At 43.4% G+C, this 13,384-nt stretch overlaps 1 protein-coding gene across 1 annotated transcript in view; it reads right to left on the bottom strand.

Moving 5' to 3' along the window:
- The window catches only part of LOC137437607 (neuronal PAS domain-containing protein 3), a gene marked incomplete at its 5' end in the record, with an annotated part of 383,205 nt that overhangs the window by 15,966 nt on the left and 353,855 nt on the right, over positions 1–13,384 (bottom strand). The window contains one exon of the mRNA XM_068132076.2: positions 769–875. Within this exon, the coding sequence (XP_067988177.2) occupies positions 769–875 (107 nt within the window). The remainder of the gene's footprint in view (positions 1–768; positions 876–13,384) is intronic.

Below are 13,384 nucleotides of genomic sequence, written 5' to 3'. Positions count from 1 at the left end.
CCTGCATTAAAAAGACATGTTTGAGGTGATTTTCAGTTGCTTGTTTTCTCTAGAACAAAAGAGAGATGGAGAGAGTAAGAGAGATGGAGATGGAGAGAGAGAGATGGAGAGAGGGGTGAAGAATAGTGTTGCACAGGGTGGAATCATCTCCAAAATGATACATTGGACACTTTTCATTGATTAAGAAAGGTCATTGATGTCGACCAAGAATAGGATTGGTTCCAGCATGCTACCTTGAGGGATGCCAGTCTCTAGAGGTAGAGCATTGGAAAGAATGCCATCCAAGTCAATCTGCCACTTATGAGCATTGAGGAAATGTGTAACCAATCCAGGAGAGGACCCTGGATATCATTAAAGGATAGTGTGGAAAACAGAGCAAGGTGCCAGACAGCATTGAATGTATAGCAGATTTCCATTGAGATGGCCCCTCACCTATTATTTGAGATTGAGGGCATCCATCCATTGCTGACATAGTAGAAGCAGAATCTCAAGGGTGGAATGACCTGAGAGGAAGTCAAACTGTACATTATATTAATCCCCTTAATGTAAACCTCTTTCTCACAACATGCATCAGGAATGACAAGGTACCATCCCTCTCCCTAACCCTAGTTGTTAACACACCCCACTCAGAGTGATATCAACCACACCTGAGTGATAAATCAGAATGTGGTTTCTTGACTCTGTGCATAAATATTACAGATTGGGTATGGTAAAGCATCATGTTTGCTTCCATCGGTGTTATTGCCGAGATACTTGGCTAGAACTCACAGTTGACATGGCTTTGCCTGATACCGTCGATGTCCTCCATGTGGATGAAATGGTAGCAGCTGCTTCCCACAACGTCGTTTGGCAGTAGATCCATATAGTCACTTATCCTGCAACAAAATGAATGCATGTGCAATCGAGATATAAACACGAAATTTTATCAATAAATTAATGTTTATTTGTGGCTCATCTTCAGGTCCTTCAGAATAAGAATGAGAGGCAGACATCAACTTAGGGTAGAGAAACCGCAAGCATCATCCAGAAGTGGCCCTAAAGCACAAAACAATTAAATAAGTCAACAGGAATATGGCTCTCCTCAATGGGATGGTGCTTCTGCATCTCATTTTTGCAGTTAGTGGAATGAAAGGTCCTGATAATACAAGTTGTATCTAGCCTAAAGCGCAGGGACTTTTCTTTGTCCAATGCTGGCAGGTTGTTGGCCTATCGGCCGTATACTTTCGTTTTGCAATTGGTCTTGCACTATGAGTCTCTGCCCTTTCAGCTCTTCATCCCCAACCAGCCCTGCTGGGTTACATGTGCTCACCCAGCAACACACACCTTCCTACCCTTCCCAAATGTAAACTGGCTGCTCACCTCTACTCCTTCATCCCCCTTTTCTTCAATCTGGATAAATGCCTACCTGCGTCTGCCCATTCTTGTCCTTTGAGGAAATCCACTGCCTTCTCCAATCCCCAACCATGATATTTTCTATTCCGATTGACCTTTCCCCTCTGTGCACCTATTGCTTTCTCTATCTGCTATTACCCTATTTATTTAATGTTCTGTATGTTTTGTGCCCTCATTGACCTTTCCTCTTCTGCCGAATTGTGCTACATGTCTATCTGCATGTGTGTCTATGTTTGTCCTGCCCATTTATCTGTCCTGCTGTTTCTCTTTGCCCTTTGTCTGACTGCTCCTCTTTTCCCCATTTTCAGTGGATTGGCCTCACACTCTCTGTCATTTCACTCTTCAATGACCGTTTAACTTTGTATGAAAAGGGCTCATTTGCCTAATAATAAATAAAATGCAGCAGTTGACATCATAAATGTCCGTCAGTGCTTTCCTGGTTTATTATTATTATTATTATTATTATTATTATTAATTGTGTTATAGCTGGAAGCCACATAACTGTTTCTGCCTGTGGTACTTGAATATAGCACACCATCAATCTCTCCACGCTTCACCCCTTACATTGGCCATACCTTTCTGTATATGCTTCGTGAACTGGATAACTGAACTCCACCGCAACATGACATATATAAAGAAGTCTCGGCACGAACGCGTCTGCCCAATGAAGCGTCAGCAGTAATTCAGCTGCTCTACCACCTGTGCCTTGAAGTGAATTGCAAGATTAAGTTAATGCTACAAATCGATCAAAGATATTAATCTTGGACATATTGATCGGCGGGTTCCAAATTCCACAAACAGTGGTGATCCAAGACAGCTCAGCAACCACGCCTAAGTTCAATGATTTCGTTTTATCACACAAAAGCATGTGACTTACAAAGACATCAACTTGCGGCGTGATAACACCACCATCAAATACAGACCGAATGACTTCATTTGTGAAAGTGATGACATTAAGAGATGAAAGCACCAAACCTGTCAATATACCTGCCCACACACATCCAATTGCTGATGGAACCTTCGACACATATGGCTTTCAGTTCAAATAATGTAATTCCATCCGAACACATGATGTGCGAATCTGAGTTTCAAATCCCATACACCATGCTGATTTGTGCCTCGTCTACTAATGTCCTCATGATTTACACAAAGATATGCTGCATTCCTAACTATGTCCTTGTCATGCATCTATATATGCATAAGCATCTCCTTGAACATCAAAAGCTCGTAAACAGTGAAAGAGTTGAAAAAAATATCGTCCACAAACCAAATTTATTTAACATCTTTCAGAATACTTCACCAGTTATATTGTGAAATGAAACCCAACTGCCGCTGACTATGAGTGAGAATAGTGTAGCGACCACTTACATAGTATCGTGAAAAGGAGGTGAGGCAACGATAAAATGAAGGAAATGGGGATGACAGGAGAACAAGGCCTTTCACATGACAGGAGAGGGCCTTTCACTCACTCACCGCAGGCAGGTTGGTGGTCTTTCCGTCTTCTACCGACTCCTCTCCGGCCTTGCTCCCCCAACTATCTCTGTGCTCTGTCCCCCAAATATTCCTACAGGTCGCACAAGATCTGCCTGCAACCCTCTTATGGTGAAACTACCAAAATCAAGACTCTCTGCTCACCTTCACTCTTTCATTCCTCTTTTCTCCCACCTCTGGAACAAACTCCCCCACTCTCTTCAATCCCACTCCACCCTCCAGGTCTTTAAAACAGCTGTTCACCACCATCTCTTATCTTCCCCCATCCAAAACCTTGATCTTTTCTACCCCCGCTAATTCACCCCAGATCCAATTTTTTGAAATACCAACTTATTTCCTGGAAGTCCTTGGTGTCCTTGTGTTTTATACTTCTCCCACCCCCCCCCCCTCCCCTTCCCACGCCTCCTCCCCCCAAGCCCTCTCCCTCCCACAGATCTCCCGATGTCCCTGCTCTCAAATGTTGTGTTTGTGCTTCCCCTTCGCTCCCCATCTTGTCTACCGCTACCCTTATTATATGTTTGGTGTGTCTGTTTGATTTTTTGTGTGATAAATGTTAGCTCTTTCACAAGCCTCGATCCTGTATACAAAAAAAACCAAAAAAACAAAAAAAACAAAGATTGTCGTGAGTTGGAGAGAAGGAGGTGAGAGTAACGAATGAATGTTGAAAGGAGATAATGGTGCAAAGAATGGAAGGATGGTGAATAAATGGGACAGGTGGTGGTGGTCGCAAACATTTTCCTATTTTGCAAATAACCAACATGACAACAACCCCTAATAACATGAATCCCTTGTCCAGATTTAAAAAAAAAAAAAATCAGCCTTACTTTGATCAATCAACAACTTTTCATAAAGTTTTCACTTGCAGTAATGAAACTAACACTTCACTTCAGCAGAAAAAGGCCATCTTTCTTCAAAATATGGACATTAATGGCTGACTGATATAGTGGTGATAGAGTAACCAATGCAACTGCAATAGATGGGTCAGCTGCCACCTGGGGGAATTTTATCGAGGGATAATGGATTTTGTTCAGTAGAAAACCCAAAACGTCTCAATTTCCACCGATTCAACATCTTACAAAGCATGCTGATCAGCCACAGACATTTAGAAAACCCACAGGGCATCCTCTCCTGGGATTGTAAATACAAATAAGAATGCTAAACCATTCATTATATAAGCCTTGCCCGTTCCTGAAGAGATGGGAAAGCCTATTTGAATCGGTATGTGTGTTGGTGAATGATTTGAGTATACAGTGCATTCAGAAAGTATTCAGACCCCTTCACTTTTTTCACATTTTATTATGTTGCAGCCTTATGCTGAAATCGTTTAAATTCATTTTTTCCCTCATCAATCTACACTCAATGCCCCATAATGACAAAGAGAAAACAGGATTTTAGAAAGTTTTGCAAATTTATTAAAAAGAAAAAACTGAAATATCACATTTACATAAGTATACATACCCTTTGCTATGACACTTGAAATTTAGCTCAGGTGCCTCCCATTTCTCTTGATCATCTTTGAGATGTTTCTACACCTTGATTGGAGTCCACCTGTGGTAAATTCAATTGATTGGACATGATTTGGAAAGGCACACACCTGTCTATATAAGGTCTCACAGCTGACAATGCATATCAGAGCAAAAACCAAGCCATGAGGTCGAAGGAACTGCCTGCAGAGCTCAGAGACAGGATTGTGTCGAGGCACAGATCTGGGGAAGCCAACAAAAAAATCTCTGCTTCAATGAATGTTCCCAAGAGCACAGTGGCCTCCATAATTCTTAAATGGAAGAAGTTTGGAACAACCTGGTCTCTTCCAAGAGCTGGCCGCCCGGCCAAACTGAGCAATCGGGGGAGAAGGGCCTTGGTAAGAGAGGTGACCAAGAACCCGATGATCACTCTGGCTGAGCGCCAGAGATCCTGTGTGGAGATGGGAGAAACTTCCAGAAGGACAACCATCACTGCAACACTCCACCGATCTGGGCTTTATGGCAGAGTGGCCAGACGGAAGCCTCTCCTCAGTGAAAGACACATGAAAGCCCGCTTGGAGTTTGCAAAAAAGCACCTGAAGGACTCTCAGACTGTGAGAAACAAGATTCTGTGGTCTGATGAAACCAAGATTGAACTGTTTGGCTTTCGTCTGACCACTCTGCCATAAAGCCGAGATCGGTGGAGTGTTGCAGTGATGGTTGTCCTTCTGGAAGTTTCTCCCATCTCCACACAGGATCTCTGGAGCTTAGCCAGAGTGACCATCGGGTTCTTGGTCACCTCTCTTACCAAGGCCCTTCTCCCCCGATTGCTGTTTGGCCGGGCGGCCAGCTCTAGGCAGAGTCCTGGTTGTTCCAAACTTCTTCCATTTAAGAATTATGGAGGCCACTGTGCTTTTGGGAACCCTCAATGCAGCAGAGATTTTTTTTTGTAGGCTTCCCCAGATCTGTGCCTCAACACAATCCTATCTCTGAGCTCTGCATGGAGTCCCTTCGACCTCATGGCTTGGTTTTTGCTCTGATATGCATTGTCAGCTGTGAGACCTTATATAGACAGGTGTGTGCCTTTCCAAATCATGTCCAATCAAATGAATTTACCACAGGTGGACTGCAATCAAGGTGCAGAAACATCTCAAAGATGATCAAGACAAAGGGGAGGCACCTGAGCTAAATTTCAAGTGTCATAGCAAACGGTATGAATACTTATGTCAATGTGATATTTCAGTTTTTCCTTTTTAATAAATTGCAAAACTTTCTGAAATCCTGTTTTCGCTTTGTCATTATGGGGTATTGAGTGTAGATTGATGAGGGAAAAGATGAATTTAAACGATTTCAGCATAAGGCTGCAACATAACAAAATGTGAAAAAAGTGAAGGGGTCTGAATACTTTCTGAATACAACATGCATTTTAAGGCCATTTTCCCTGCAAGAGCGGGGGTTAGCCTTGCGGTCCCCATGACAATCTTCTCCATTTTGCCCTATTTTCTGCATCTCTCCTTGTTAATCCCCTTGCCCGCATTTCTTCTTCCACCATCTTTAGCCAAGTCTTTCTCGGTCTTTCCCGTCCTCTACTTCCTTCTACATTCATTTCCGTTACTCTTCTCAACCAGTCACTTTCATCCTTCCTCAACACATGACCAAACCATCTCAACCTGTTCCTCTTCACAGCATCAATCACAGGCTCTATTCCCATCATCTTTCGCAATTCATCATTTGTCTTCCTCTCTCTCAACGATACTCCGCACATCCACCGAACCATTCGCATTTCCACCCTTTCCAACCTTCGTTGCTGCTCTACGTTCATTACCCATGTCTCACTCCCATAAATCATAACACTTCTCACACATGCAGCATACACCTTTCCCTTCAGCTTCAACGACACTCCCCTCCTCATCAGCACGCCACTCAGTTCCCGAAACTTCTTCCATGCACATCTCACTCTAGCAACCGTTGCCGAGTCTGATCCACCTTCTCCATTCAGCATGTCTCCGAGGTAGCAAAATGTTTTCACACCTTCCAGCTTCATGCCATCTCCAAGATCCAACTCAACATTTCCTCCATCTGCAGCTCCCTCTGTGCACACCTTACATTTGAATGTAGCTGCCACACTGGTTAATGACCGTCTCAGACCACTACATTTTTGATGAACCCACTCAGCGCACATTGTACATTGAATGGAGTTCACTCCGACACCCTTCCTGCACACAGTACATGGCCACTTCCCAGTTCTTTCCACCTCACCACATGCTTTACCACTTGCCATCACCTTCGTCTTTCCTATATTCACCTTCAGACCTTTTGTCTCCATACATTCCTTCGACTTGTTCATCTTTTCTTTCAGTCCATCCATACTTTCTGCAATCAACACCAGATCATCAGCATACAACAACTCCCACGGTAAACCCTCCTTTACGGTCTGAGCCAGCACCTCCGTAACAGCTACAAATAGTAGTGGACTTAGTACCGGCCCCTGATGCACTCCCACCTTCACCTCAAACTCACCACTGTTCCCGTCCTTCATCCTTACAGCTCTGCACGCTCTTTTGTGCACTGCCATCACAACTCTGATCAACCATTCCTCCACTTCTAACTTCCTCAATGCCCATGTCAATACTTCGCGTGGAACCCTATCGAATGCTTTCTCCAGATCAACAAACCCAAGAAACAACTTCTTCCTCTTCTCCATGTACTTCTCCTGCAACTGCCTCACAATAAAGAGCGCGTCTGTCGTTCTTCTTCCTGGCATAAATCCAAACTGCATTTCGTCAATCTTCACTTTCTTCCTTATCCTCCTCTCCAACACCCTTTCCAATACCTTCATTCCATGGTCCAATAACTTTATCGCTCGGTACGAGCCACACTCCAGAGGGTCACCTTTCCCCTTGTATAGAGGGACGAGGGTACTCAGTTCCCAATCCACTGGAATGCAACCTTCTTTCACCACCAGATTACAGATCTCTGTTATTCTCTTCACACCCCAACTTCCTGCTGCCTTCAACATATCTCCCACAACTCCCGTCGGCCCTCCCGCTTTTCTACTCTTCATTGCTTTTATCGCTTCCTCAACTTCCTTCTCAGTTATCTTCTCTGCCGGTCCTAAAACTGGGTTACTCTATGTTGCCATCCCATTCATTCTCTGTATTCAACAGCATTTCCATATATCTTTTCCATCTTCCTTTAATTCCATCTGGGTCCACAACGATTTGTCCCACTTCATCCTTCAAGCAACTCACCCCCATCACATCACACCTCTCTTTCGCTATCTGCTTTGCAATCCTGAATACCGCTCTCTGACCCTCTTCCGAATCCAAGCGTTCTCCGAACATTTTCCTACATAGCCCGTGTAGAAATCAAGCCGCGCTGAATGCACTGTGTATATGTGTGTATGTATATATACATATATATATATATATATATATATATATATATTGGTGCAGCTGTGCCACTATATATATATATACACATATATGTGAGGGTGCAGCTGTGCCACTGATGCAGTGCCCTCTGCTGGTTAGGGCAGATATTTGTAATTTGTTCAGGGTGCTGGTGATCGCTCGCTGACTCTTCATGGACACCGTAGGATCTTTAACATCCACCAACGAATGCCAGCGGATAGGACTCCCGTTTAACGTCCATCCAAAGGATGGTACACACATTGATGAATCACCCTGTCTGCGAGACACCAGGATGGTAATTTATATCTGGGTCGGGATTGGGACAACTATGATAATGTGCTATTCTGAGATTAATTGCAACTTGCTCAGCAATGATGCAATCACTCTTTGTGAAGGACATGAACGATGCAACAAAATGTTTTTATTCCCACTACAAAATGCATTTTAGATCCACCAATGATATCGGTATATATTGTGCATGCACACAAACGAACCTTTGTTCAATATTTCCACAAAGACAACGAGCAGAAGATGAACACCGAAGCCCATCTATAAACCATCTATTTATTATGTACGCACTGAAAGGGAAAGGGATAAATCGAAGAAGGTAAAATAAATAAGAGGTGAAGGAGGGTAGAAGAGTGTGGGTGAGGCATGGGAAAATAAATGATAAAATGTTGGAATACGGGGATCAGAGGGTGTGGTGGTGGGGGATTGTGGGGGGGGGGGGGGGGTGGGTAGATGGTGGTGGGGGATTGTGGGGGGTGGGGAGGGGGAGAAGGGAGCGAGTGCTGACTGCATGTATACCATAAAATGTCAAAAGTTATGGGATAAAACGCCAAAAATTGAAATAAACCCTGCAAAATAAGCTGAAAGTGCATATGTTTTCCCACAATGCAAAGCAGTATGTACTTTTTGAAGTTGTCCTTCTATGACACTCCAGATAACGACACAATACCAGCTTTGATGCTACACAGAAGTGAAATATACCATCAAGACAACATATGTTGCTACACTGCTGTGTCTGCCAGAGTTTGGTTCAAGGACAATGATGTTTAAAACACCCGGCGACTTCAACCCAATCGAAACAATCTGGCCCATGTTGGAACACCGCCTGATGACCAGAATTAAAGCACAATCCATCACCTAAATGAAGGCACAATATGTCACCCGATAGCCACTAACATTTGGTACAAATAAGTGACAGTGACACTGCATTATAAATAAGATCGATGTGAATACATAACCCGGGAGAGGTTTTCTCATATCTCTCAATGCTAGTGTACTTCGCAAGAGGGGGAAGGAAGGCAGTCAAAGATTTGCTCATATTGCATACATAATAAATAGATGCATGTCTGTAAGCCATGGCAAGGTTGCACTCTTAGTATTACGTGCTCCTGGTATGGATCTCGTATACGAGCAGCAGAACCTGAGAACTGAAGATTAAATATGATGACGATAGCACTAGAATGAACACATCATTCATTCTCGTCAAATATGACATCACCTGCTTTCATAAGGAAAGGTTAGAGTTCGGTACCTTCGGGACAGCCAGACAGGTAAGAGCAACAAAACCACTTCCAAATATTTTGGATGCTGAATCGAATAATTGCTGGGAGCATGGCAGTGCCAGTGATACAGTGCCCCCTGTAGGTTAGAGCAGGAATTGTCATTTGTTTTTGGTTGCCGGTGATAGCTCACTTACTCTTTGTGAAAGACAGCTTTGGATCTTTAATGTCACCGATGGGTGCTGGCAGGCGGGTCATCCGGCTCAATATCCATTCGATGGACGGTGACGTATATTGACGCTTTGCCCTGCAGGTGAAACACCAGGATGGCAGTTTATAGTTGGTGTGGGATTCAAACCCAGGCGTGGCAGGTGAGAGGCGAGTGCACATACTTCTAGGTTATCCTGCCAACAATTTGGCCTCATTGAGAAGTTATAACGCTGCTGAATAGGATTTGAATGATTAGGAAACTCCTTGATAGACGAGAAAGAGATTTCTTATATTCAGATGATATTGTAGACATTACTGGGATCTCAAGGACGAAGAATCTTCTCAAAGTGCTTTAACGGAAGTGAATTCTGGAGGTGATTGTCACGTTGCTTCTCGCCAAGTCCCTTTTGAGTCTCATTGTCTTCAATTTGTCAACCGACTTTTTTCATTCTGGAAATGTTGGTAAATTTGTCCTTTGTTTTGAACATCTTCCGAACAGAATTTCTTCTTCTTTTTAGCAACATGATGCTCAACTGTTCGCTCATACTATACACCTCCATAGTCAATGCATCACGAGAAGAAAACAGGTAAAAGGAAAAAGTGAGGTGCTTAGAAATGAGGGATGTTGAGTACCGTAAAAATGGGGGGAATAGGGACAGCAAGGTGAATAGGGACAGCAAGGTGAATAGGGACAGCAAGGTGAATAGGGACAGCAAGGTGAATAGGGACAGCAAGGTGAATAGGGACAGCAAGGTGAATAGGGACACAAACTGAAAAAAAGTTCGGAAACTTTTTTCGCTGAAAATTGATAACCATAATGATTTGTTGATATTTTGGTTGAAAGTGTTCTCTTGTTTTTTTAAAAAGCAACTTATAGTCCCTATTAACCCCATATATGGGTTAAATAGGAATAAATAGGATTTTTATGGCTGTCCCCTATTCACCCCGTTTTACGGGTGAATAGGGACAGCGACTAATACCAAAAAAATAATAATCAAGAAACAATCCTGAGTTTCCAACTTATTGCTAAATTGATAGCTCAGATGGATGCACATAATATGCGCCCATAATATAAACCACGGAGCCAATGAAAAAAAAATATGGGATAAAAAGTTTCTCTAAACTGTCCCTATTTCTTGATTATTATTTTTTTGTATTAGTCGCTGTCCCTATTCACCCGTAAAACGGGGTGAATAGGGACAGCCATAAAAATCCTATTTATTCCTATTTAACCCATATATGGGGTTAATAGGGACTATAAGTTGCTTTAAAAAAAACAAGAGAACACTTTCAACCCAAATATCAACAAATCAGTATGGTTATCAATTTTCAGCGAAAAAAGTTTCCGAACTTTTTTTCAGTTTGTGTCCCTATACACCTTGCTGTCCCTATTCCCCCCATTTTTACGGTAATTGAAACCCAAACTCCGTTAATATGATCTCCTTCTGTTTTCCACACAGCTTCTGAAACATCTCAAACGCTAATTTTCTCCAAAACACATCCCGGCGTTCAAGTCAATTCATCACTTATTTTCTCCGATAGCCGCTCTCGTTCCGGGCCACGAGGCGGAACGAGTGACGCATTACTAAGGCAAACGGATACTGCACAAAGTTAGTGTCAACAGCAATAGAATGAATGCGCTTAGATTTATGACACAGGGCATGCTGGGATGATAGCCATTTTAAGGGCCCGTTTCGCTCCTCCGCTCATGCGCTGCATTCTAAAAATGCCGAGCGGCCAGTCGAAGCGTTTTCATCGAATTGTGCCCCGACTGCCCATTAGGTTTCCGAGCTCTGTCCATGCGAGCCGACGAGATTCATCAGAGGTAGCCGGTGTGCCGGAGGCCTGGTGAACCCAGGCGGGGCTCCCGATCGGACCTCCCAGCAAACCTTCAACACTTTCCGCCCACCTGGAGCTCGGAAGCACACTTTGTCATTGTGCCGTCGTGTGGCAGATAGTAATTACAAGGTTATCAGAGAAAGTGCATCGTAAACAATACATGCCGCTGAATGGTGGAAAAAATAAATTAATGTTTTGGTTTTTTTGTGCAGTGCAGACAGGATTCTGAGGGAAGACATGGGTGAGAGGAAAACGTTTGTTTCTCTGCTTTCTCGAGCAAATGTTCAGCTCGTATCAGTTTCTGTACTTGGTGGTGACCGTGTGAGTGCTTTCAACAGTGACACTCTTCTGGTTAAACTCCAAAATCCAGGCTCACTGCTCACCTCCACTCATTACCTCCACCACCAAAGGTGGATGGAGGTTAAGTTTTCATCCCTGTCTGTCTGTCTGTTTGGTACTTGCAAAATCGAAGATTTTTCAAGTATATTGGTCGGTTGCGTTTGTTATTCTGTCTGTCTGTTTGTTACTTGGAAAAAAAAAAAATCCAAGTATGTTGATCACTCCAGTTTGTGTGTGTTTGTCTGTCTGTTCACTTATACTTGCCTACAGGTCACAATATTAAACCGATCTTCACAAAACTTCACCAAATGGTAGAGTTCGTGGTCCGACAAAATCCTATTTATTTTTGGGTCTCACTATCTGCCATGACCTTTCCTGGGAAAACCACATTTCCAAGCTGGCCTCCAAAGCCAGTCGCCGACTGGGCATCCTCGGTCGTGCGAAGTCCTTCCTTGGCACACCTGAGCTCCTCACCACATACAAGGCTTTCATCCGCAGCTCAATGCAATACTGCTCTCGACTCTGGGCTGGTGCTCCTGCCTCACACCTAGCTCGGCTTCACACTGTTTAGACCAAAGCTTTCAGAATCATTGGAATCTCCCGCGATGAAGCTAACTCCGAGGGCCTTTCACTTACTCGCACCAGGCAGGTTGGTGGTCTTTCTGTCTTCTACCGACTCCTCTCCGGCCTTGCTCCCTCAGCTCTCTCTGGGTTCTGTTCCCCAAATATTCCTACAGGTCGCACAAGATCTGCCAGCAACCCTCTTATGGTTAAACTGCCAAAATCAAGACTCTCTGCTCACCTTCACTCCTTCATTCCTCTTTTCTCCCACCTCTGGAACAAACTCCCTCACTCTCTTCAATCCCACTCCTCCCTCCAGGTCTTTATAACAGCTGTTCACCACCATCTCTTATCTTCCCCCATCCAAAACCTTGATCTTTTCTACCCCCATTAATTCACCCCAGATCCACTTTTTTTGAAATACCAACTTCTTTCCTGGAAGTTCTAGCAGTGTCCATGTGTTTTATACCTCTCCCACCCGCCCCCTTCCCATGCCTCCTCCCTCCCACAGATCTCAAGATATCCCTGTTCTCTGCTGTTGTACTTGTGTGCTTCCCTCTCTCTCCCCAATCTTGTCTCCCGCTCCCGTTATTGTATGTTTTGTGTGTCCGGTTTTTTTTTTTGTGATTAATGTTAGCTCTTACACGAGCCTCGATCTTGTATGCAAAATAAAAATGAAAAAGTCAACGTAGGCCAAAGGTCAACCACTTTTTTCAAATATCTAAAAGCCTCAATTTTCATCCGATTGACTTGAAATCTGAATAGGATTTGCATCCCAGCTTACTGAAACCAACCACCAACTATTTTTGAGGTCAACACAGGCCAAAGGGTCAACATAGGCCAACTTTCTAAAATTGTCAATTTTCATTCAATTAACTTAAGATTTGAAGACAATTTGCATATAAGGTCACATAATTCAACCACAAATTATTTGATTTATTTACTGAGTAAAAAGGATGCTTCATGAGTGCGATTCTACACTGTTCTCTTTTGCCAAGTGTCGCTCTATGAGTGATTTTTCATTTATCTGTTTGTCTGTCTGTTTGTCACTGGCCTTCAGGTAACAATTCTAAACCGATCGTCATGAAACTTCACCAAGTTGTAGAGGTTGTCACAATTGAGAAGACTATTGATTATATCATTGGAATCTCCCGCGATGAAGCTATCT

The sequence above is a fragment of the Myxine glutinosa genome, chromosome 12 (assembly GCF_964187855.1).
Source record: "Myxine glutinosa chromosome 12, kmMyxGlut1.1, whole genome shotgun sequence".
Classification (NCBI taxonomy): domain Eukaryota; kingdom Metazoa; phylum Chordata; class Myxini; order Myxiniformes; family Myxinidae; genus Myxine; species Myxine glutinosa.
The sequence above is the reverse complement of the archived record's forward strand: the minus strand, read 5'-3'. Positions and strand labels throughout refer to the sequence as shown.